Consider the following 27247-nt stretch of genomic DNA (forward strand, 5'->3'; position numbering starts at 1 on the left):
ACGCGCCGTGTCCTCCAAGCCCCTCAATTGGGCAATCATAATGCGAAGACGTCTCGATAAAAAAAATTTGCGGCGATGTTATGCAGGTATTTCAAAGAGATGCCTTTGGTGGACCCTGCTTCCGGAAAGAGGGTGTAGCTGTGAGCGTCCACCGTAAAAGGAATCCACAAAAAATAAACAAGTGTTGCCAATACCAAGAGCGGCCTTTGAACTTCTTAGAACTAAAGAAGACGTCCAAAAATGTCGACCCAAATCGATGTTACACGTGTCAACGGTGAAACTCTCAAACCATGTATCTCGGTTTGCAGCGTTGCAGACTTCCTGAAAAATCTTTTGAATTGGTAAATTACGCGACAGGAATTTTTAAAAAAAATGCCGTGATTTTTCTTCTCTGTGTCTATGAAAACTTCAATGAGGGTATAGTTTTGATTTTTTCTCCTTTAATAAAACAAAATAGGAGCGGGGATATTAAAACATGGTTGAAAAGTTACATTGCGTCGATATTGCATAATACGGTTCTACAAACGCAGTTTCGAAAAAAACCTGATCTATTCTATTTCTACTTCGCTCAGAGCACAAGATCGCAAAAGTATACCTAATGAATTTTTACGCCCTCTCTATGCCCTCTACGCTCCAACAGGCTCCAAATACATGTCTGAAGAATTGAAGTTTCTTAGCGTTCCTAAAATATAATAGATTGTAATAAAGATTTGTTTGATCGTCCTTGAAAAAATAACTCAGGGAGCCAAAAACAGGAAACATCATCTTGACTCGAGATGTACGGAGTGTGGTTACATTTTATCATCCTTAGTACACCAGTAAATTTGAAATTGAATGATGTATTCGTATGTATCATATCAGGTGGTAGAGTATTACCGAAATAGAAATCCGCAAATGTGAAAAGCGTGCTTTTGCGTATATTCGCGTGCTCGAGAGGTTTTTCTTAAGCATGGTATCAAGACTTTCCTTATTATTGAAAAATTAGAGTAATTCTTCAAAGCAGGTAACACGTGGACAGCACGAGGTATACATTTTGCAAACTATGACTATTTTTGGTGCATATCTAAAAAAGACCGATCCCAAGATAAAAACCATCACATCAAGGTATGATTTGCACTGTTCTTTGCGCCAACACTCCGTCGATTGCGAATTGCCGATTGTTGTTGTGATGACTGTCTGAGAAGCGCTGATTTATGAATTATGTAATACTTTCTTCATCGTGAATAGTGGCTGACTACTAAAAAGTCGGCACGCTTTGATAAGTGATTGTGAATGTTGAACCCGACCCGATTTTGTCGAGGCATACCTTTTCGACTTTAATTAGTAAAAGACGAATATATTGAGGTTCAAATCTGAAACCTTGTATACTGGTTTGCGACGATGCAGATGGTCTACTCTCTGTGCTGTATATTATTTAATTAAAAAAATTAAGGAGACCCCCTCCCGCCGCCCCCTGATCGCTTCGCAGTCCACCCCTTCGAAGCGCTTCGCATCTCAGGCGTTATGCAATTACGAGTCACGCTTATGATTTTACATATTAAGGAGTATGATCAGGGCCGGATTTAGAGATGGCCACATGGGCCGCGGCCCATGGCGGCAAATTTTGCACTTTTTTAAATGTAGGTATATAAAAAAAATCGAATTCAGAAATAAAATTGCAAACGAGAAGGGGCGACAAAAACTCTCATTTCCTGAGAGTACAGTAATTTCTAATTTTGTCGTCTTTCGAAGATATAAGAGACATCACCTTTAGTTAGTCGAGTTAAGAGAGAAACCAAACACGCAATTTGGCCTGAATTGGCGCGGCGCAGAGAGCAATGATGACGAGAACTTGAGATGAAAAGGAGAAGCCCTCGGCGCGGCGGTTGGCATGAAACACATATTAGCGCCTACAAGACTGCATGAATACTCCCTGCATTACGTCAAACTAGCGTCAAACACTGTGCTGCCAGCAGCGGTCGATGCGAAACGCATAGCGCCTACAAGACTGCATGAATACTTCACGCATTGCGCAAAAACACAGTTCGGTCAGCGCGGTGCGGCGGAAGTTAAAATTATTAAACCATATTTATGTTTGTTCTTTCATAATTTTTTCGTACGTTTCTAATAAACCTAACTTTCGCGCAAAGTTCCATGAACTTTTGCTAGGGATATCAGGTTTTCTGTGAAAAATTGATGAGTTGACATTGCGAAATACCGCAATTCGTCGCTTTTTCATCAGAAAAAAGGAAAACAAGAAATAAAGAACAACTTTAAAATACGGTAGTAAAACATATACGAGTCAAGAAACCATACAGTATTTTTGGATGACAGATACACAATGAATCCTTCAATTTTTCACAAATTATTCCTGGATTTTTTTTAAATGTCCCTTTCGTATTTTTTGACTCATGACTTTTTAGAGATACTTTGATCTTCAAAACATGCATTTTAAGTCTTAAGATTTCCAGCGAAAAAAGCATTCGAAGTTTACGGCTTTTCCAAGCGGAACTCATGGCTCGTTCAAAAAATGGTCAAGACAGTCAAAACGTCGAAATTGTTGAAAAGCACCATGAAGCACCAATGACGCGGCAACGCTGCTTTTTGAATCCTAACCTCACTCTAATCAAAACAAACCGCCCTTTCGCCTCGATCCTCTTTTACAGATGTTTTATCTTTTACCCCTAACTCATTTGAATATTCTCGTACCAATTTTTTTTTTTGTCTAAAGTGCCTGTCAGTTTCCAATGTCAATATTCCTACACTTATGTAACATCTTGAGTCGTGCATTGAGAGCTTTACCCTTTCTGTGACACATACCCGCTTACAGCAAGAAAGTGACTGTGGTGTTATTTTGTTCATGAAACACACAAATAACTCTGTTATATTTCACCAATTTACATTGAAAAATCTCGGTAAGAGTTTTAAATTTTTCTGCATGTATTTATTTTAATTCTATTCAGACAGGCCTTATTTGGGGCATACTTGAGTAAAGTGCAACTGTTCTGCTGCACAAGTGTGACTTGTGCTTTGTGCTGTTGCAGCAATTTTTTAAAGAAAATCAATGCTAATGAAGCATTGCTCCTTGTAAATTCGATCCTAGTAATGCATTTAATTACAAACACAACCCTACATGAAATGGCAACACAGCGTAATGATGCACTTGCCACATATTATGAATTTTGTACTGATGTCTAAAATTTTGTTGACTTGCATGCCGGTCTGTCTACAAATACGAGGCACACAAATATTACGTCAGATAAGATATAGAAGTGAATTCATGATGCATAAGTCAAGATAAAATTGACGCAATCTGCTAGATATCTTACGTTGGATTGAAGTTAACATATAAGAGCCAGGCTCTGTTTATCAGTTGATCTAGTGCGTTTGATCTGCTTGTGCATGAACCGAGTAGCCAACCGTCAAATAATTCACAGTTTCCAAGCTATCAGTCATATATTTAGATTATCCTCGTTCACTGAGCACACTTGTAAACTGATAAGATAAAGTATCTTCTTTAATTTTGTAGTATTACATGACAGTTTAGTCTTCAGTGTTTCGTCTACATCACCGGTAGCTTTTAAAGTGAACTATACCTATTCCTCGTGAACTCTAAACAATTAAATTACATTTTAATTTTTAAGAAACTCTCCGAAAGATTGTGATGAGCAATACTTATAAGTGATTTTATTTACCTAATTATTGACTCTTAGTTCAGTGGTAAGTAAGTTATTTCATTTCTCTGTTTTCCCTCTCATATAAAAAAAATATAAAAATATATAAAGTAGGTATACTGTTTGTTAAATATTAAAAACATTCCTTCTTGCTTTGTGTGTTTTCAGGAATATGGTATTGGAGTTTTTTTTTCTAATTCTCATTTTCAATCATAATGCCACAAAAAAAAAAAAAAAAAAAAAAAAAAAAAAAAAAAAAAAAAAATTTCTCTCTATTTCCTAAGTTTTAATTTTTATTCATCATTCTCTTTCAATATTGCAGGAGAGAGGGGATGTTAAGGCAATATCAAATCAATAATGCTTTACAGAGCAGGATGCTGCATCGAGATTATCCACCAAAATTTTTGTGAAAAATTATCCAATGATATTTCCTTGAAATTTTAAAACATGAAAGAAACTTTTGAAGCAATGTGGTCAAAGTGCTTATTTTTCTAAACCAAATCAAGCTTCATGAGCTCTAATTTAAAATTAATATCAAAGCTTTTTATTCAACAATAGCTGATACCTTTTCTCAGGGGATTTAATGAAATCTTCTGATCACAATGCTCGAGAATGTCAGGTGGACATCCTGAAATAGGAGTTGAAAAAGAATCACCCCGTTCTATACTGAGTATGCTTAAAGAATTAGATGTGATTGCATCTAAGCACTTGCTTGATAACATCTGATCATGTGTAAAGGACAATATTTTAGTTCAATTTTGTATGCAAATGACTGACCCTTGAATATTTCTTTCATAATCCTTTGCTTCTGATTTTTAATGACTTTTCAAAAGATTTTTCATGGCTTTTTTTCATGGATTGTTCAAAGCACGATAGTATGAGTTATTACTAAAAGACTTGTCTTTTTTTGTTTCAGTTATTGAAGTGGGATCATGAAGCTCATCCTGATCTTAAATTTGTTCCTTGTCTATCATCCATCCCTTATCAAAGCTGATGAACCGCTGGATTGGTGGCAAACTGGAGTTTTCTATCAGATTTACCCCGCTCTTTCAAAGACAGCGATGGCGATGGAGTTGGTGACCTCAATGGAATCACAGAAAAAGTTGACTACTTGAAACAGCTAGGTATTACTGCCGTCTGGCTTTCACCTATCTTTAAATCACCCATGGCTGATTTTGGGTATGATATTTCTGATTACAGAAACATTGAACCCCTGTTTGGTACTTTAGATGATTTTGAAAAATTGAAGAACACACTCCATTTACATGGGATGAAACTCATTTTAGATTTTGTTCCTAACCATTCAAGTGACGAGCATGAATGGTTTCAAAATTCTGTCAAAAATATCACTCCTTACCGAGATTATTATGTGTGGAAGGACGGCCGTTTCATTGATGGAGTCCGCCACCCGCCGAACAATTGGGTCAGCCAATTTGGTGGTGCTGCCTGGACGTGGAATGATCAGCGACAGCAGTATTATCTCCACCAGTTTCATTACAAACAACCTGATCTGAACTACCGTAATCCTCTTGTTGTTGAAGAGATGAAGGAAATCCTCCGATTTTGGCTCAATAAAGGAGTTGACGGCTTTCGTATGGATGCTGTTTTCACAATCTTTGAAGATGACCGATTTTTGGACGAGCCCCGATCCTTCAAGCCTGGCTATCTTCCCACGGATTTTGATTATTACAATCACAAGTACATGCTTGACCAACCGGAAACCTTTGATATGATTTACCAATTTCGAGAAGTTTTGGATAGTTACTCAAGTCAGTCGTCTAAGTCCAAAAAACCTTGCTCTGAAAATGATGTTATTGAGTGTGATGACACCATGGCCTCTCAACTGTTAAGTGCTCATACTGGGACAAGATTCATGGCTACAGAAGCGTATTCACCAATTTCAGATGTGATGAAATACTACGGGAACACAACCCACAACGGAGCTCATTTTCCTTTCAATTTCTTATTTATTACTGATTTAAATCGTCAGTCAGATGCATCTGACTTCGAAAAAGTAATCAAATTGTGGTATTCAAACATGCCAACGGGTAAATGGGCAAACTGGGTTGTTGGGAACCATGACCAGCATCGAGTTGCATCCCGATATGGTAGAGAACTTGTGGATGGAATTCATATGATCCAATTTCTATTACCTGGCACTGTTATCACCTATATGGGTGATGAACTTGCATTAGAGAATACTTTTATTCGCTGGGATGAAACCATTGATCCACCAGGTCTCAATGCAGGCAAAGACCGGTACTTGAAATTTTCCCGTGATCCGGAACGCGCTCCATTTTTGTGGGATAGCTCAGTAAGTGCAGGGTTCTCTACAAACAAAGACACTTGGTTACCTGTTCATCCCGGTTACTGGCACTTCAACTTTCAAAAGCAGCTAGCTGAATCGAAAAGTCATTTTAAAATCTACCGTAAATTAGTCGGTTTGACTAAACACAAGGTACTGATGTATGGTGAACTAGCCATCATCATCCCATCAGACTGGGTTATCATGATTGTAAGGACATACGAAGATTCATTTTTCCTCACTATTGTTAACCTTGGAAGTCGTTTTGAAACTTTAGATCTACGAAAGTCAATAGCTCTCCCTGCATCAAAATTAATGGTTTATGTGTCCAGCATGAATTCAATTTACCAAGACGGAGATATGGTTCCGTTTGAGGAGGTTCATCTTCGACCTAAGGCTGGAATAGTTCTTACAAACACAAATATTAAAGCTTGAAGTGAAAATGTTTTTTCTTACTGATCAAATTTCCAATCTGAGGAAAATGTGCGCAAATGTTACGACTCAGTCTTCGAAATCTGTCATCAGGCTCCTTTGTTTACCTTTGCCTTTGTTTCCTGTATTCAGGATGTCAATAGGGCGTGAAACCTCAGAAGAAAAAACGTTTCCCCAAAATATCAGAGGAAAGAGAACTAAGTTGGGGACATTAATGAAGTAGAGTGGATTCATTCTATCAATTCTCTACTGTACTTTAAGTTTTCACAATTGTTAGAATGATAATTTTGGACACTCATAAGTGAAAGCTTTGCAGAAAACTGACAAAAAAAAACTGCCTCAGAAAACTGATAAAAAGAAACTGAGAGCTTTAAGGTAAATTTTAAAATAATTGGCAGAAAAATGTCATTTTTTGTGCACAATGATAGACCACCGTTTCAATTAGTCTTAAAGGTTTTGTAATTTTGATAAGATGAGCCTGGTACAAGTGAAAGTCTGTTGGACACGATGCAAAAAATAACTGAAGTTTTATTTAAGTCGCTATTTATACGGGTACTTATTGCCTTTGTCATCTGAGGAAAGGTGAATGTTTTCATCTTCTGCTTTCTAATTTATTTAATGTTTGATCTATGAGAGGTCGAGGAAAAAGAAAGTAATTTTATGGAGAGTTGATTATGTGATCAAACAGTTAACTCAGAATGTATGCATACAACGGCCCAACATGATAAAGTGCTCCATCAGCCCGGCAGCTCCTACGAGAGAAGAACCTTATGCCTCTGTGTAGTTTAATTTTTCTTTTAAGTTGCCAAAAAATACTCTAAAAACGTAGAACAAGCTGGATCAAAGGTTTTTTTTCTATTAACAATTTATTCAATTTTGTCATTTCTCTGTCTTTTCTCCTCTGAAATTACTTTAACAATTTTTGGTTTACCTCTCATTATTTAAACATAATTCATCCTTGCTTTGAGCACTCGTTCAAATTTCTTTAAGAGAAAATTTCTTTAAAAGAAATCTGAACACTCGTCCAAATTTCTTCAAAAGAAAATAGGTATCTGGAAAATTACATGAATGAATGAATGTAGGTTTTGTTTGTGGTGATTTTTAAGTTTTTTATTTTTATGCAGTGAAATTGCAAGGTACATACTCTCTTCTATGATTTTGTGATATTACTGTTATTTTTAGTCTCTAATTCAATTTTAATCATTAAGTGTCTGCAAACAGAGTATTAGTCTTTTTTTTCTTGTTATCTTCTGTTATACAGAAACATTAAAATGCTGTTTTTATTTTATTTGTTAATTTTACCTCTCTATAGTTTTTGCACTAGTTTTTTATGCAATGAAGTATATATTTTTTTCTATCTACAAAATGGAAGCACTGAGAGTGTTAGTCATTAAAATCTTCTTCATTTTTGTTCTTTAAGAACATCTAACTTGATTGGTAGTGAGCAGCTTCATTTTACTTTCATTTGTACCCTTAAAATTTTGAATTTTCACATTTTTTTCTCAGTTACTTTTTCATTACCACGCAGTGTTTTGGAGATTCTGAATCTCTATTGATATCCAAACGGCAAAAGGTAATATATTTTCTAACTGTATGCTTTTAGATTGAATCCTTGATCTTTAAATATTTTTCATTACTCACTGTAAAAATTTTGCTCTCTTTTTTTAACGCATCAAATAATTCTAGTAAACCCTTTCATTAAAGTTACTGTATGCAAATGACTCTCTATGTTTGATCATACTTTTTCTCATGTTAATTTCTCAGTTTTTCCAATTGGTTCTAGAATGATGAACCTCGGTCCCCTACTTCATTACCATGATTTTTTTTACTTGTTTTTGTGTCAGATTGTTTCCACGCACATTTTTAATGAGACTCCTGTTGTGCTCAATCTAATGAGTGATTTAAGGCTAATGAATGTATTTTAGCCTCATTGAATAATTCCAATCAATTTACTTAGGATAATAAACATTTGTTATCTCTCCATTGAAAATCTCTCTTTAATCTCATGCTCCAGGGAGTCAAAAGTGAAGGTCACGTATCAGTTAGGTTTATCTTATATGGTGTTAAAACTTAAAATAGCCATTGCTGCCATTTTTTTATCTTCATTCCTACATCTGCTTTAATCAATCTGCTGCGCGAAAATTCATAGCATGAAAATAGTGAGGTGAGAAGAGAAGGTGGACGAAAGATCATCGATCATACTTTTGCTCACTTTTCTGTGGTTCCGCAAAATTTGCTCCTATTTTTAGCTTCGAATCAATTTTAATCAGCGGACTTTAATCTATTCCTAGCTTGTGAAGGTCAAAGCATAGGAAAATTAAAATCTTACCTCTTTCATGGTGGAAATTTTTTATGAGAAATTCAGTACTGCCTTTGCTCCTTGATAGTACTAAACGCTTTTATTGAAACCTGTAGTTGCTCACAAAATAAAAAGCTAAGAAAAGGGACATTTCCTATTGCGTCCACCTGTTTAAATTACACCTTTCAATAAAACCTCTTTTTTAACTGCAGCTCGTTTAAGATTTTTAACGCAATAATTTATTTTTGAAACTTTTAAAAATTTACTTGATTATATACTGTGGCATCTACTAATTTTATATTTCAGCTATCCATCCTCATTAAATGGATTCACAAGTGCTCTTATCAAATAATCGTCGAGAGTGTATCAAGTTTTAGTCATTATAATATTGTACCTATTAAGAATGATGAAAATGTCATGAAATGTAAGGTCAAATAGTGTTGTTAAAGAAAAAGGAGAAAAAAAATAGACATTGCACCTTTTTAAATTCTTACGATGTTTAACAGCTGAGTTTGCAGCTTCAGTTGATAATTTCACACTTACTTAAATTTGTGATGAAACTTAATTAAAATTCTCTACTTTCGTTTTCGATCATTTTCCAGGAGTTACACAAATGTGTTTTCTTATAAAACTTTGCTGCATTTTTAACACTCTTTCATTTTAAAACACAGTAATGAATTAATTCACACCAAATTTTAAAATCTACAAAATTGGGGAAGAAGCCATGAAGAGGCTTGTACGAAATGATCAGATTTCTCAAAAAACATATCCAGGTGCAATTCTTAAAATTTTAATGATCAAATTTCACTCAAAGACATGGTGCTGGCATGATATATGTTGAATGTTCTGTAACTTCTTTTTGGTTAATAATCTGTTTTTTTTTTTACTTTGTATATAGTATATTTAGGTATTGATAAGTATTATTTAAGTTAATGTGCAAAAACTTTTACTATAGGTACCTTGTAAAAACATTTTGCTATTTTGTCCCACAAATATTAAAAGACACCTGAATAAACTTCAAAAATTCATTCATTGGTCTCATTTTTATTTAAGTTTACACCTTTACTTTTATGATTTGAAACAACCTAAGCCACAAGTTTCGCTCTATTAATCTGCCTTTGTGGGTTTTCTCAAATTCCCTAGTCAATAGAATATCTCAAATAGGTACGCCCTGTGCACCCAAGTTTTAATAATTGATCTAGCTACTCTATATTTCATCAGTTGACAATCCACCTTGAGGAAATTACTGTAGTAATATTTTAATCTAGAGCACAGGTCAACGGTGAAATTAGCAGACATTGCATACATTGGTTTGCGACATTCCAGACCTTCTTGTCATACTTTTTTTTATAAATGGAAAACTACTCATCAATTCTTAAAAACTTTCGTTATTTTTCTTATTTCTGCGAGGAGAACTCCGTGAAAACTTCAAGAAATTATATTGATTTGTTCTCCTTCAGAAAAATAAAATGGGAGCAAAGATTTTTAAACATCGCAAAAGAGATGCGTGGTCTGGTAGTTTCACTGTCTATGTCCCAACTATATGAAGCAGAAATTAAAATAAGAAATCAAGAGTAAAAATCATTTGTCTAGGTGCTGCGAAAAACCAATCAAGTTCTATTGGAGTGAAATTAGAGGATCAATGGAACAAAGAGGGTCCAATTGCAATTCTTGAAAAAGAAAAAAGTATTGACTTTATCGTGGCCTTAGTAGCACATAGCACAGGTTACAATAAATTCCCCGTTGCCTCTGTTTCGAAGTGTTATGCATGTTGTCGATTCTCTAATTGAAGGGGCTCTTTGTGTTGCAGTCTATCTCAATAAAACGATTGGTCTAAGTTGCAATCGTTGTATTGCAAAGTGCTTACCCTATCCACATGCAGATTAATTTTATCAATCATTTAAATCAGCAATAATTATTATGACTAACAATAAGTTACATTAAAATGTGCGATTCTATGATAAAAATAATTTTTTTTTAAAAAAAAGAAAAAAAAGTTGCTATCATATTGCATTAACCCGAGTAGCATTTCTCAAGGGAAAAATCGCTACATTTTGCGATTTTATCGGCGATGAAATCGCCAGGATCATCAAAATCTGAGCGATGACCCTCGATCTTATCGCGATAAAAACGCGCTTTTGCGCGATAAATGGCGATTTGGGAGGAGGGGGGGAGGGTTAAAAGCGAGCCGTCGACACTCATTTAGGGAAGAGTGTATTAATGTTAAAAACACTTAAAACATTATTGGAGTCATGCAAAAAGGTTCTGAAGCAGAAAAACATGAGGCTAATTTTTTCATCACAGATCAGAGGGGTTAACGTTAATGCTGCGCATATAAGCTTAGCGTCAAGGGGATCCAAAAATTCAAAATATTGACCTTTTGGAAGCAATCCAAATTTTGAAGACTAGAAATGGAACAATGCAGAAACACGCTGTCAAAATTTACCGGCACTGCCATCTGCCTCAGAAAAAATTCACTTCAAACGCTCACAACATCATTAATGATGCAAATTTAGGCTTGAAATATTGACCCATTGTTCTCAAGAATTTTAAGAAGCGTTCAACATCGATAACTGAAAATCGATTTGTCTGACCTCGAACCCAAGTAGCATATTTCAACGGGAAAACCGCGATTTGTTGCGATTTTGTCGGCGATAAAATCGCTATAAGGTCATGAACATCTGAGCGATTATCATCGATTTTGTTACAATAAAATCGCGATTTTATCGCCCGGTAATCTATCGCGATATTATCGCAACAACAATCGCGATATACTTATGGCGATTTAATCTTGATTTTATCGACGAAAATTGATCGCAATTTTATTGAACAAAAAATTGCAATGCATAGCGATTTAATCGCCGTAAGTCGCAATTGTTTATTCGATAATATTGCGATAAATTGCCACCGATATAATCGCGATAATCAACCGATAAAATACGCGATCACTGCTACTTGGGAATCGCTTTTTTCGCTATGAGCAAGAAACCTACTAAATCAGAGGGTTTTCATCCCAGGGACTTTGTTTTGCACAACTTGCACTTTTTTTGTGCTTTTTAAAGCACAAAAAACGGCTAAAAAACTCCAACATAGGTAGGTACTGACTTTTTTTGCCTGATTTCGTATAAGTAAAAATCGCCAGTAAGTAAGTGAAAAAAACTTACAATAGATTTTGAAAGAGAATTTGGAAGCTTGGCTGACCACGTTTGCTCTCAGGAATCCTAACGCCAGAATACCTACGTCATACGCCGGAAACAAACGAACGTGCCCACTTACAGGAAGAAGTTGTGCGTGACGCTGAGGAGTAGGTACCTACGCTTCGAGAACCCCCTCGTCCAGGATTTTCCTGAGGAGCGGAGCGCATCTTGACATACGTAATTAGGGATCCTTAGCAAATGGCAAGAGCCGCCCCTCACCCGAGGTATACAAATTCGGCGCGTTACCTATGCTAAATCGTGCTAAATATTACACTTATTCAAGCTTTATCTGTGTAAAGAGTAATTATTGCCAATAATTTTTGCGATCTGGCAAGTCTTGATTGTGCATAGTTGACAAATGGTCAGCTGATGATGAGACTACCGTGGACTAGGGGGTGGGCCCCTTCACCACTTCGCGGTCCAACCTCCGAAATTCTTCGCGCCTCAAGCAAAATCGACTCTTTTTTTTATCTTAACACGTGAAATCAATGGAATAGTCCCCCACTCATTTAGCTATAGACATTCGCTCACTTATTCACAACAACTGTTAAATTTTTTTCAAAAACTCTGAAAAAACTGACAAGTATTATGTTTCAGTAAACTTTTTTTGAGTAGGTATAATTTTAAGTAAAATTTACGTCTATTGAAAGAAAAAGTCCACAAGAGAAACCACTAAGGCACAATTTTTTAGAAGTTTTTTTTTTTTTTTTTTTTTTTTTTTTTTTTTAGCATGTTTAAAACAGAGATACCTTTAATAAGTGTTAAAAAACGACTGTAGATATTTTCAGGTGCTTAAACTTGTTTTCACTACATGTTCACCTCTCACACATTTTAACTTGAAAAATTACCCAACAGTCACCTTAAATTAGTAGTTTTCCAAAAGTTCTTTCTTCTTTTTTGTCAATTCGTCCGGCCAAAGTATCAAAAGCGCCATGCGTTTCAAAATTTCCGTCGCCATTTAATTTTTTCACAGAGAAACAGGGCCGGATTAAGGGGGTGGCCACATGGGCCGAGGCCCATGGCGGCAAATCTAGGGGGCGGCAAATTTTGCAATTTTTTTAAATGTGGGTATAAAAAAAAATCGGATTTAGAAAACAAAAATTAAAAACGGGAATAGGCTACAAAATCTCTCATATCCTGAGAGTATAGTAATTTCTAATTTTGTCGTCTTTCAGCGATACAAGAGACAGCACCTTTAATTAGTCGAGTCAAGAGAGAAACCAAACACAATTTGACCTGGAACGGCGACTTAGGGAGAAATGATGAAGAGGACTTGAGATGAAAAGGAGAAGCCCTCTGCGCGGCAAACGGCATGTAACACATATTAGCGCCTACAGGACTGCACGAATACTTCACGCATTGCACCAAACACAATGCGGTTACTGTGGTCAGCGTAAAACGGATAGCGCCTACAAGAATGCATGAATACTTCGCGCATTGCGCCAAACACAGTGCGGTCAGCGTGCAACGGATAGCGCCTACAAGACTGCGTGAATACTTCACGCATTGCGCCAAACACGGTGCGGTCGGCGCGGCGCGGCGGCGGAAGTTTAAATCATTAAACCAAATTTTGTGTTTGTTCTTTCATAATTTTTTCGTTCATTTCTTATGAATGGAAGGCCTTGACCATTAGAGATAGGTTTACGAAACTTGACTTCCGCGCAAAGTTCCGTGACCTTTTGCTATAGTAGTGTTGACAGGGCTTTCCCAAAAAATGTGTTCAACGCGAGTAAACGCGTCTTATGCACCCCTCCCCGCTGGCACGTTCACTTGATGGTTTTTATTGATGTTTTAAAACGAATGAGGAAGGGGCGACAAAATACAGGCGGTGCTTGGGCGGCAAGTAGGAAAATCCGGCCCTGCAGAGAAATTGTTCAACGAGGCTGTCCGAAAATTTTATTGAATTTTCTTTGTGCTGCCGATAAAGTTCAGTGAATTTTTCAAACAGATTCAACCAACAATTTCTCTGTAAAAAATAAAATGACGGCGAAAATTTTGAAAAGTCGCATGGCGCTTGTGACACCTACTTTGGCTCGAAGGTGACGAATTGGATTACATTTTGCAATAAGGAACCAATATCTCTGGCCCTCCCATAAAAGCACATATCTGTGCAGGGAAAGCAATGGCATGTAAGTATGCTGTTTCTTAAATGGGCCAGAAATAGTGGTTCCTTATTGCAAAATGTAATCCAATTGTTGGTACCAGGGGCTGATTTCAATGAAAGGGGAAAAATCCACCGACACCTCTTATTTTTTCCCCTATTTCATTGAGCTCTACACTCGCTCCAATCGATTCCTATCTCACGAGCTTCAAGTGTGTGCAAAATTGCGAAGAATTATCGTGGCACGAAATTTCGCAACCACGTCGCGAATGTGCTCCAGAGCAACGAAAAGTGCCTTGCCTGAGTGTTCCATGTGTCATCGAGATAATTGCCGCCGGGAAGCGTCTCCTTAGCATTCACCAAAAACAAATAAGAGGTGTCGGAGAGACAGAGCGGCAAAATTGAACACCGCGGTTCCTTCCTTTAAGTCGCGCTTTTGCACCGGCTCCATTCATTAGAGTCACAGCTACCGCCGGTGTACCCAGTGATTTTCCTCCGCAGTGTTCCCAGCCAGGAAGTTACAACCGAGGACGCAAGTTTACCTCAATCGGCGTCTGATTGGACGACGGAGTTACGGACCCACGGGGCGCCGAATTCGACTCCAAGCAAGTGAGTTCTTTTTTAACTATATGTATTCATGAAATCGTTCATTATGCTTAGTAACACCATTTGAAGTATGATTAATGTGAGAGGATATGGTACCAAGCTTTATGCCGATATTCACACAGCGGTAATTTATTGATAATTGTGACCAGCGTTTTTTTAAAAGTTTTTTTAGTTTTGAGTTTTTGACCTTTCTTTGTAAGCTCTGATGATGGCCGCAAGCCGAAAAGCTTTAGCACGTTTGCAATGTTTATTAAATAAATAAATCAGTGAAAATCCATAACACCTTGGCAAATATCCTCTTACATTAATCATATGTATTCATGGTAGCCACTCAAAGCAATAAAAAACCCAATTCACACTATTAAACTTTTCATCCGACATAATTGAACGAAAAGTTAGATGGAAAGTCGGACGCAAAAGAATTTGATTCAATTACTTACCGTTGCAGTGTGATATTGTCATCAGCCTGAGCTTCGCGAAGATACAATTTCGGCTCATGTCGGTCGGAGGATTTCGTTCCAACTTTCCATCCAGTTGGCGGCGCCAAAGAAAGTTGGACGGAAAGTTGGATGTGACGTCACATGCTAGTTTCCGTCCAATTTTTCATTAAATTGTCGTTTTCTCTCGTCAGTTTCACACTATCCAATTTTTCATTCGAATGATTGAACGAAAAGTTGATAGTGTGAATTGGGCGTAAGAAGAGGGACGTTTGCTCTCGAATTTGAAATGACATTAACTGAACCGCGCTTAACAGAAAGGAATCAAGCCACATCAGCTATTGCCAAATTTAACTGGGTAATTTAATGTTTTACGAGAGAACGTTTGTGCGGATTCCTTTGAAAATTTTAAGGAATTTGCTTCGCACTATGGAGAAAATTCACTGAAATTTGCAAGAAAATCCGCACAACCGTTTAAATGTAAAAAAAATTAAAGTGCCCAATAAAATTTGACAATAGCTGATGCGGCTTAGATCCTTTCTGTTTGACGTGGTCCAACTGTGTAATGAAGTTAGGCAAGAGGGATCCAAATGTGGTAACTTAAATTGTTCGGAATAGCGAGAAACCTGGTTGGGGTGTACGAAAGTCCACTTTTAGTTTTTGATGCTAACGCTCACTTTTACTCTTAAGAACATCAGGCTTTCCGAGCCATACCTTGCCACATCATGTAATAACCTTTAAATACCCCTCTCTTTTTCCGCCTCCACGTCCTATGCCATGGGCATTACGGATGGAGTTCATAGATCTAAAAGTAATAACCTTTGAATTTAGTTATCAGCACTTTAGTATCTTCCATATTCATTTTTCAACGCATACTCGTAAATAATAGATAATTCTGGTTGAACTGTAAATAAGTGTACCTACTTCAATTTACCACGCTTCAAAGTTTTTTTTTTTTTTTTTTTTTTTTTTTTTTTTTTTTTTTTTTAGTTTATTTTTTAAACCATAAACTTTCTCATCACCTATCATCTCCAAAAAAGCTGTCATTTGTCCTCGCTGTATAAAAGTGAGGTAAATCTTCGGCCAAACTTTTAAAAACTGAAGTTTGCGTGTTTTCATTGGAAAATAAATGAATAAAGTGAAGTCGGAAATTTTGAAACGTTCCAAGTAAAATGTAGGGTTTGAGTTTCCAAAGCTTAAATAATAGACACTCGCGTCTCACTCTTCAAACAACTGTTAGTATCAATCATTTTTGAGTGCAATTAAAGTAGCGAACGAGGGAGATACCAAGTTCGCCTTCAACTCGGTAATTATGCAATTTTAGCTACTTAGGAGTTGATATAGTCGTATCACGAATTTGAACCTAACTTGACCTAACTTTTCGATTTACGCATTGAGGAAACATTAGAAAAGGGCTGATGTAACCTAATCGGTCACGGCTAATATACAACTCTGATCAATTACTAACTTTACTTTGGCTGATCTAAGTTCATTATGGCCGCAACCGCAAGATTTTCTTGTGTTCGTGGGGAGTCAAACGCCTATAAATCTCATCATTATGGAAGTTAATTTTGTTGGAAGCATTCAAATTCCAATCAATGACCCAATGTCCCATTAGTTCTCATGTTTCCATACTTACTGTGGATGGTTTATTTTATTTTTTTTCTTGTTTCTTTTCTTTCTTTTTTTCTACCGCGTGAGCTTTCCTGTCTCTTCTTTTTTTTAACTTGACAAGAATTGTATTCATATTGCGTTCAAAAGAAGCCATTCTTTGCAATACAATTGGTTTTTTTTTTCTAACCATGTGTATACATCAGCATTCGGAACGGACTTTTTCATTTATTTATTCACTAACGTATACATCAATTAGTTGTTTTCATACTTTTCCATCTTTTATTTAATTTAATTCTAATTTTATTGCCAGGGAACCCGATATATGTTTGCGAGTTTCCTCTTATAACTCAGATTTTGTTGAGATTTTTGGAATGCTTTCCTATCGACCCCAAGAAACATGAAAAATCGCAAAGTAGATGATTTTATAGATTTTGGGTGCATTTCTCCCAATAATTTTGAAGAGCATACAGTGCTTTCTCTCACATTTATGCATGTTTTGCACAAAATGATATAACCTGGCCCGTGCACCACAATGCCACATGGATCTCACCAAAAAGTGTTTCGACCACTGGCCGGCCACATTCCGCCATAAGAGACCGCTATTTCCGGCTCAATTTAGAAATAACTTTTATGCAATTAGTTTTTACATGCAGAAAGGCGCTTTTATAGATGAGTTAAAAGTAGTAGCTCCTTATTGCAAAATGTAGTCAATTTATCCCCAGTACATAAACGGTAATTCGCTCTCAAGTGGTTTTTTTGAAAGCTTGAACATTTGCATTCAGGGAGGAGCTAATCGCCACCTCGAGGTATGGTCAAACGACTCATCTACAATCAAAACAGTCCATCATGAATAATTTGGTCTCAGTTATGGTTGAACTTGACCTTGAACTGTTCGCAGTCGTTACACCTACCTTTCAAATAGTCAAGCTCTTTGATTTTGTCCATCCCTCCTCCTATTTCCTGTCCCCTTCTTCTTGAGTCTCAATAAGTCCTTCATTTTCCGCGTTTTATTTCGCGAACGAATTCCGTTTAAGTCGATTACATTTCTACCACGGCTAATAGTTCCAATTTTGTTTTCATGAGCGTTTGAAATATCATGGCTAATTTTTTAACTGTGCAGTTACATCAGTGCTGCTGCTGATAGATAAATCGACACCCATTAAGTCAGGTAATGACTCAATGAAGCCATAATCTAATATTATTACATCATTTTTGATCATTCTCCCACGCAAAGTATTTTTGATCGTATGAGCTCACGTTAAGCATGAGGCTGGACTGAAGGGTAAGGTACCTATTCCTCCTCTCTCTTCGACCGATTTCTTGATTTCGGGAAATGACCAAACACAACTAAGTGGTGAAATTGAGAAAACAATATATTTTGACTGCGGCTCACCTTTGTTTTTTTTCCAAAATAACCATTCCTACGTTAAATTTTTAAGTCAAAATAATAGAAACTTTTGCTCAAGTTTTTCAGGGAGTATTCTTAAGAGCGCTAAAAAAATTATATGAAATTTGAGGCGATAGTGATGATATCTCTCGAGCAGATATTTCTTGAAATTTTAAATGTGAACGGAAATGTGCAACGTTGCAAGCAGAGATATAAATGTTTGTAATTTCACCATCTAGAGGTGGATCTAGGAGGTTAATAACACTGAGTCCTGTCCATTTAAACTGTACCGAATAATCGATTCTTGTCGGAGCAACTGGCCCTTCCAAGAATCTATATATTTCCATAGGTTCGAAAGAAACAGAGACTATATTGCCAATCTGCCGCCGTTTTCACCATCGATATATTTGTGACCTCTTCTGAAAGTATGATGGAGAGGAGAATTAAGGGCCCTGGACGACAAGGCGTATAAGAGCAGTTTTTGAAAAAACTGAAAAATTAACGATTTCAGGTAAAGCTAGGCTTACTGCATATTCCGTGAAAAATTCGCTTCCAAACTGCATCTAAAAGTCAGTTTGAATTTTCCTTCCACCTCAAGGATCCATGTGATTTCAAAACTTCAAAAACATATTTCTCGAAATAGGAAAAACTGCACTTATGCATCTTGTCCTCCAAGCCCCTTGATTCAAGGAGAAAGACCCAGAAAGGGAATAACGTAAGGTTGCCTAGTTTTGTCTGAAAATTTGTTCGCCTGTCTTCCTTTTAAAAAACAAGTTCTGGGAATTTTTAATTTGTGATTTAACTTAAATTCCCTAAAATTTTTGCCTTAGATCATGCACCCGTTGATCATTAAAGACACTAGTTGTCGGGTAAAACTAAACGTCAGAATGCAAATAAGTCCCTATGGCTCTCACCCATTCATTCAACATTTCTGAAAAAAGTCTTGGGAATTTTCCGAAATTTGAGTTTTAACACACTTGCAAATTCAGAAAAATTGGACTCTTAAAATTTTCTAGTGGATCACGGCTGACTCAGTTTTAAGTTTTGCCTTCACTTACGTTGAAACTTCTCTGTATGCAACTACATAATCTGTCGTGGGGTCTAGGGCATACTTTTATTGCGTCAATATTTGTTTAATTGATTTTAACATCCAGCCTTATCCCATTTTTACCCACGAATCGATTACCCTCCTCGTTCTCATAATCACGATTAGCACGCTTGAGAGGTGTCGGGAAGGATGTCATGAAATTACGTGCATTTAATTTTGTCACTTAAACGCGCTTCCTCATTCTAATTTTATTCAATCCAATCCCATGTAGATCTCGAAATATCGCTTCAATAAATTGGAGATTTATGACTTTTATGATTACGAGGAGTGTGTTAAATCGTAAGTGATTGTATGCATTTATCTCACTCATTCGAGCCAATAAACTAGTTTTCCGAATTTCAATTCAAACCCATGGCTAAAAATAGATAATCGTGTAATATGATTGTTTTTAAAATAAACGAGTAAAAAAACTTTAAATAAAATTGCAAGAAACAATAGCAAGTTGAAAGTTGCTTTCTTCTTGAAATATAAACTGCAAGAAGAAATTTGCAACGTTGCATTTTAAGATACGCGCTTACAGAGTTTCACCATCTGTATGCCTCAATTTTTACATAAACATAAACACAAACACAATTAAAGCAAGTGCCGATTGGTAGTCACGATCATGTTTTCACACGTATATATAGGTTTGCGTTTTTTTTGGGTGTTTTTTGAGGGGGGGCGAGGTTGATTTTTGCTAGTTGAACAACTGGCCACAAAAATAAAATGACGAGCAACTTATTTTTAAACAAAACTATTCAAATGAAGTCTGCATCAACAGTTACCAACGCACTAGTTCGAAAGCTCGCGGAAGATGACTGTTCCAATGTTTCAATACGTATTCATTGCTAACGTTTTGCTTGCATCCTAAATTGAAGGCGCCTTGTCATGAGTAAATAAGTGAACTTGTTGGAGTGTAGGAGTAGGTTTGTCTTGTCATGCCCATGATTAAGAACGGTGAACTCGAGCAATAATTTGTAGATGACCACTGCAATGATAAATCTGAATGGTACATGGTACAATTTTACCGTTAGGTGTGATTAAAACATGACACTGAATGAAACCTGCATCAATCAAGAAGCCTCGTCAAGCTTCGATGAACTTGTTCTATAATTTTGTGAATAGAGTATGAAGGATCAAAATGTTGCATCTCCGAATTTTCGGATTTTCCCCACAAAATATTGCAACGATCCTCTCACTTAGTCTCTAAAAGTCTAATTGTTTTATGCTCAGGCATGAGGCAAAAAGGTTTTTTACTCTTTATTCTGGCACGATCAAAAATCAATTTCACGATCAAAAATCACGATCAAACAAAACATTTTTTCTGACTTGTGTTTGCTACTGAACAAATCTCAATTAAATTGACATGTGAACTCATTTCAGTTTTGAGTGTAATCCAAAGGGAACCTCCCAAAATAAATTAGCGATCATGACTATAGTACCTAGGCCTGACTCGATGAAATAAATGGTAAGCGATAAGAAAGGAATGCATATCTCAGAACTCCTTATTAAACCACCTTCTTAAAATTGTTCAATTCTCTTTGAATCCTAATTCCAAAATTTTATTTTACTTTACGTTTCAAGTCATTGTACCAAACTTCAAAATATCTATTCGTTTATCCGTCTTAACCATGGGGAGTGGGGGAGTATTGTCTAGAAAACCACGGCGACGCTTAAAATAAATTACAATTATTATTCTCCTGCTTTCTCCTAATTTTCGCTTCTCCTCTTTTACCTCTTTTTCCTCTTTTCTCACCTCCCTCTCCTTGCCCCTCCTTTCCCCTTTTCCTCCTTCCAATTCCATAAAGATATTTTTTGTCCATAAGAATCCAGATTTTTTTTCACGAATCTCAACGTTCGTTATGTAAGTTTCGTAAAGGAAATCATATTGATTTGAAAAAAGCGCGGGAGGCAAGGGGAGGGGAGCATGAGATAGCTTATTTGAATGTAATTAGATTCGTTAAATCGAGAGCGTTTAATTTAAAGAGAGGGGGTTATTTCCGCTCTATTTTAATACCTTTTCCCTTCTCATTCCTGCATGAAAAAATTAAAACCGTCGGTCTTATATTACCCGCATACCTACCCATAGAAATGACCAGATCAGTCGATGGACTATAATCTTAACTCGAGCAAAAATTTTCCGAGGCAGCCAGTTTCATCTGGAAAATACCAATCATTAAACGACAGCTTATCGGCGGCTCAAGTCAAAAAGTATATACGAGCCTTTAAACTAGAGAATCAACCAACCCGCCGCACAGTGGATCGAGTCAATTAGAGAGGTCGAACATGAGTTTTTTTTACCAAAACTGCAAATTTTAATGTTAATTTCGTCAAATTTTACATTTTAAGGGGTGCCTCTGGGAGAAAATTTAACGAGGAAACCGATGGGACCACTTTTAGAACCTTAAAGTTTTGTATAAGCAAAGTTATTACAAGCGTTTAAAGTTTCAAAATTTTATCCTACCTCTCCTATTGACTCGGTCCAGTGTGCGCCGCGCCGGCATGAAGTTCTTTGAGATAATACAACTCAACGTGGCAAAAAATTATCACACCGAATTTCAAGCGATAATATTACTTTGTTCTATGGAAATATTGAGTGAGACGGACATTCTGAAATGCTGTAATGCCGACGTGCGATTTTTTCTAACACCTGTGATAAGCCACATTTATTCTGACACTAGAAAGCAGCTAATGACAAGTAAAAGAGGAAGGTAATTTTTCGGACGTGAATCTTTGAAAGACTCAAACTGAGGAAAATCGATCGATAGATAGAAAAAACGTTGACCTGAGTGATTCGTAGTCCCGCGTCATAGATCGATAGCATTATTCGGTTCGTCAAACTGAGCTATCGGATTACGTAACCATCCTTTTGGCTCTCATATTCGAGCTTTTTAACCGGACCGCAAAAAGAGTCCAGTTCTTTAAACAAAGTACAACTGTATGAACCAAGAGTTCGGTTTGACGCATCTACTAACTCGGACAATACAGATACTTCGCACTGAGGTTCATGAAATCGAACTTTGTTAATCTTAGTAGAGGTATCTGAGAAATTCGAGACAATGCTCATTATAGTACGATTAGTAAATAAGTCAGTTATTACGAAGCGTAAATGACCTGAGTATAGAATTTTAAAAATTACAATCCTTCGTAAAAAAACTGCATGGGTGTCTACAAGTTTTTAAGGATCGAATTGAATGACTTTTAAAACACGCGAAAGCTCGATCTTAGCTTCAAAATGTAATCTTCAAACTCCTGGAATTTGATTTAAAAAGTGGGAATTTTTACATTTTTTGGAGTATTGCCAGGCTAATTTCCACAAATAGGAATACTTGCAGAATATTTTCAGAAGATTACGTGCATAGAATTTTTCCAGAGTGCTCTTACAACTATTTTTAAGTGAGAAAAATGCCAACAATATATTCTCCAGAGAACATTCCATATAGGAGTCTGATGTATTTTCTCAGCATAATGTTTGCACAGGTGTGCAAACACATAACTTAATTCAAGTTCAATCTCATCGTCTTCTATCGATTTGGACAGCATTTGAAAAAATGACCTGCTGATACCCCTTCAATGCCAGAAATGACAACCTATACACGAAAGTTGATTGGTTTGCATACTCAAAACTTTTGAAGGCAATTTTTGCTTTGGCATTATATACATATGTAGATAAAATACGTCAAAATGCGCGCCTCCCCCGCGATGCAAAGGTTATATAAAGCTCCATGTCATGTCGTATTTACATGCGCCATAGAAATTAATGTTTTTCTACATGCACTAAAATGGCCCCCGTTGATGCGTTCGACCTCCCAACGATTTTCACTGGTGATCGATGAATCCGAAGGAAAAATGACTCTCCCCAAAATCTATCCCCAACACGAATACACTGCAGCAAAAAGGACAAAGTATTGACATTTATTTGTGATTGGTTTGTCATGCTCTAGACCATACCTGGTTTTCCTTAAAAGCATTTGATAACAGCTCAATCGTAAAACTGCAAAAATTCGTGCATCGTTTGCGGTGTTTCAAAATCCCTCCTCCCGTTTTATATTATTAAAAGAGAACAAACTAGCACCACCGATTGATATTTTCACATAATATTCTTCGGATTGGGTAGAAAAATGAGGGGTTTCCAAGAAATGACGCTGGGTTATTTTTTTTTTTTTTTTTTTTAATCTAAAATGTTTATTTTAATAGGAAGTCTAGAGCGTTGGAAAGGAGATATGCGTTTTTGCAGTATACTTTCTCCAAGTAAAAATGAACGCATTAACGAGTGACTCACAAACAAACAAACAAACAAACAAACAAACAAACAAACAAACAAACAAACAAAAATAAAAAAAGAGTACAAGTTTTGGTTTGAACCGGTTCAAACGGTTCTTGAGAAATGAGTTAATCTCTAATGACTGTAAAATAACGATCATTTTCGAAATAACACAATTTCGACTAGTTTTTTCTGAATGCTTTTATCATTCAAAATTATGGTACGATGAAATGTAGTGTAAAGTAGAGTAAAGTAATTTCCTTTTGCTGTATTACGATTTTTTTTCTATCTAATCCAGTTTAGTTTATCCTATGCCTACTTTCTCCGGCTTTTTGAGGAATTATCAATACTGCTAATTGACTACCTTTCTCTTTTCCTGTCTTCTCCTCACGGGGAACGAATGAGAGACAGGTGAGGCATTCGACTTCTGCGCCTAACTTAATATATAATCAGAGTTGAATAGGTACTGAAATTATTGACCTTAGTGACACCAATAATTAATCGGTATTTAAGACAATTCCCTCCATTAATTTGGGTTTAAGATAACTTATACATGTAACATGTTGGTGTCAAATTGATAAGATATGAAAAGGGATGAAATAAAATAAAATAACGAAAATCAGTTAAGTCTTCTCACATCGTCACTAGCTGTATCCCACACAAGTGATATGGATTTTTTTCAGCCCAAATCTTATCTACTGTTTCCTTTGAAAATCTCAGAGCCGCAGTAGACAACTATTTACCAATATTATTTTTTCCCTGCATAATTAGCGATGGATGAAAGTGTATTTAACTCTTCAGCACTGGTATTTTGAACTTATGTCTCAAGGGTAGCTTTATCAATCTTAGACTTGCCGTGTTTCTTTTTTCAAAAACCTGTGTAGTACAATCCTTGTTCGACGATTTTGTGGAGGGTTCTTCACCTTTTATTCCTCATTCCTTTCCTATATTCCCCCTTAATTTGCGATAACTTTAATTTTTTTACGTATATACAATATGGAAAAAAGGATGGAATACAAAATTTGATTGAAATGGAGTCAGAGACGGCAAGGCTTCTCTTTTTACTCCAAATTCTACACGTAGTTATTTGAGTTTATGTGGATCGAAAACTTGTATCATTGTAAACTTGTAAACATTGTATTTTTACAATGTATAATATTAGAGCATAATTTCGAAAAAATTAGGGATGAGAAATAAAATACTTTTTCTACGGTAATTAGGGTATAAAAAAATTCCAACCACTACTACCACTAGACTGTTCAGAATTTTATGACCAAAAGGAGCCAGTGAAATTGGTAGAAACAGTAAAGCTGTTATTAAGGCATTTTGAGTTATTTATTGAAATTTTATTCCTCATCGGCAGCAGCTTTTCTAACAAGAGGGGAATACAAAATAGCGCGGTTAACTTTTTAAACTGGCTCATCTAAAAATAAAATTAAATAAAAAGAAAAACCTGTGGACCCAATTTAAAACAATTGCTCGGACTTCCGTCTCATATCTCTCTCGTCTAAAGTTACCTCATGTACTATGCACTGAAAAAAGAGATTGGTAGAATTTACCATTCCTTTACGCTGTATTTCACACAGAGTCAGAGTCAACTCTGCTAGAAAAAAGGTAAACGTTACTATATACTGGTACAGGTAACCATTCCTCTGGCAGAATCGACTTTGAATTCACGCAGTGTATAAAATACAGCGTGAATGAATGGTGAATTCTACCAATCTTTTTTTCAGTGTGCGCGCTTTAGTGAAATACCCCACTTGCTGTCGTGCTTCACCACATTTTAATAATACTCGTTTGTTTTCTGCTCTTTCAGACATATAACATGGAGAGGAGGAAAACACTAGGCCTGCTGTTCCTAACAGGGACCATATTTTGCACAGCCCTCACTCAACCAATTGAGGCAGAGACTGGAAGCAAGAAGGTACAAGACCTAGACTGGTGGCAGAGCGGCGTCATCTACCAGATCTACCCGCGCTCCTTCAAAGACAGCAACAGCGACAGCATCGGCGACCTGGACGGGATCACCGAGAAGATGGACTACCTCAAATCCCTGGGGATCACCGGCGTCTGGCTCTCCCCGATCTACGAGTCTCCCCAAGCCGACTTCGGCTACGACATCTCCGACTTCCGCAAGATCGACCAGTTCTACGGGACCTTCGAGGACTTCGCCCGCCTTCGCGAAGCCGTCCAGTCGCGCGGTCTCAAGCTCCTCCTCGACTTCATCCCCAACCACACCTCGGACGAGCACGAGTGGTTCGAGAAGTCCGTCCAGAACATCCAACCCTTCGCCGACTACTACGTCTGGCGCGACGCCCGCTACGAGAACGGCACCAGACTCCCGCCCAACAACTGGGTCTCCTTCTTCGACGGCTCCGCCTGGACCTGGAACGAGAACCGCCAGAAGTACTACCTCCACCAGTACCACGAGAAACAACCCGATTTGAACTATCGAAACCCGGCCGTTCTGGAGGAAATGAAGGAAGTCATGCGGTTCTGGCTCGACGCCGGTGTCGACGGATTCCGCGTCGATTCCTGCAACACCCTCGTCGAAGACGCTCGCTTCCTGGACGAGCCGCGCTCCTACCTCACCGGCGTCCGCGAGAACAGCATCCAGTACCTCAACCACGTCTACACCCAGGACCAACCGGAGACCTACGACATCATCCACCAGTTCCGCCAGGTCCTCGACGAGTACTCGAAGAAGGAAACCAACATGATCCAGTCCTGCGACACGGAGAGGGAGAACTGCACGTCATTGGCGACCAGGAGACCATCCACGAGAGCCATGATGACCGAGGCCTACGTCCCCATCAAGGACACCATGCGTTTCTACGGAAACTCCACTCATCAAGGCGCCCACTTCCCGTTCAACTTCTTCCTGATCACCGATCTCGACCGGCAGTCCCAGGCGCAGGACTACCTGCGAGTCATCAACATGTGGATGTCCAACATGCCCGAAGGGCACTGGCCCAACTGGGTGCTCGGCAACCACGACAGACCCAGGATCGCAACCCGCTTCGGGCCGGAGCTGGTGGACGGTTTGCACATGATCCAGTTCATCCTGCCGGGTACCGCCATCACCTACTTCGGCGACGAGATCGCTATGGAGGACACCTTTATCCGCTGGGACGAGACCGTGGACCCCTTCGCTCTGGGCGTTGGCAAAGAGCACTACTTGGAGGTATCGCGGGACGGGTGTCGCGCCCCCTTCTTGTGGGACAACACCCTCAGCGCCGGCTTCTCCACGCTCGCCTACACCTGGCTCCCCGTTAACCCTAATTTCTATCGCTCCAACCTCCAGATCCAGATGGAGGACGCCAAGAGCCACTTCAAAGTTTACAAGAAGCTTGTCCAGTTGAAGAAGAAACCGGTTATCCAATTCGGTACCCTGAATGTTAAGACTCTCTCCAGGCAGACGCTGATGATAGAACGAGTTGATAGGGCTAATCAGGTGCTCTATGTAACAGTGGTTAATACTGGAAGTTATTACGACTACATTGATTTGAGCGAACTCTTGAGTTTGCCGCTACCGAATCTCACAGTCTATGCTTCGAGCGTCAACAGCATGTATGCGGAGGGCACTGAAGTATCACCTGACAGGCTTCGTCTTCGACCGAAGGAGGCCCTGATTTTAACCAATGAGAAACCAGCGCTGCAGAAAGAAGAATCAAAAGACGAGACGAAGTGAGTTTTTAAAAAGTAGCGTACAGCTTGAATTTTTTTAGTATTTGATTGTTAATAGTTCCTATAAGTATTATTAGTCAGTATTCATGATCAAACTTTATCGACTGTATGACTATTGTTATGAATTAAAATTTATTGTTGCATTTTAATACAACTGAATGCATTTGCTTTAATGGAA

At 37.6% G+C, this 27247-nt stretch overlaps 2 protein-coding genes across 3 annotated transcripts; both read left to right on the forward strand.

Moving 5' to 3' along the window:
- The first annotated feature begins 4569 nt into the window (after positions 1 to 4569).
- On the forward strand, positions 4570 to 9717 carry LOC109044306 (maltase A3). The gene is given in 2 exon segments (XM_019061956.2): positions 4570 to 4694; positions 4697 to 9717. Coding segments are annotated over 2 exon segments (1806 nt in total). The 5' UTR covers positions 4570 to 4585; the 3' UTR covers positions 6394 to 9717.
- A 4610-nt stretch (positions 9718 to 14327) lies between these two features.
- Positions 14328 to 27247, forward strand: LOC109044344 (maltase 2). 2 transcript variants are annotated; one of them, XM_072297926.1, is made up of 2 exons: positions 14328 to 14596; positions 25199 to 27247. In XM_072297926.1, the coding sequence occupies exon 2, from the start codon at positions 25208 to 25210 to the stop codon at positions 27071 to 27073; it is 1866 nt and encodes a 621-aa protein (XP_072154027.1). In that variant the 5' UTR covers positions 14328 to 14596; positions 25199 to 25207; the 3' UTR covers positions 27074 to 27247. The 2 variants fall into 2 exon arrangements, with proteins under 2 accessions (XP_072154027.1, XP_072154028.1); XM_072297927.1 differs by lacking the exon at positions 14328 to 14596 and adding an exon at positions 17688 to 17812.

This window comes from Bemisia tabaci, chromosome 3 (genome assembly GCF_918797505.1).
Source record: "Bemisia tabaci chromosome 3, PGI_BMITA_v3".
NCBI lineage: Eukaryota > Metazoa > Arthropoda > Insecta > Hemiptera > Aleyrodidae > Bemisia > Bemisia tabaci.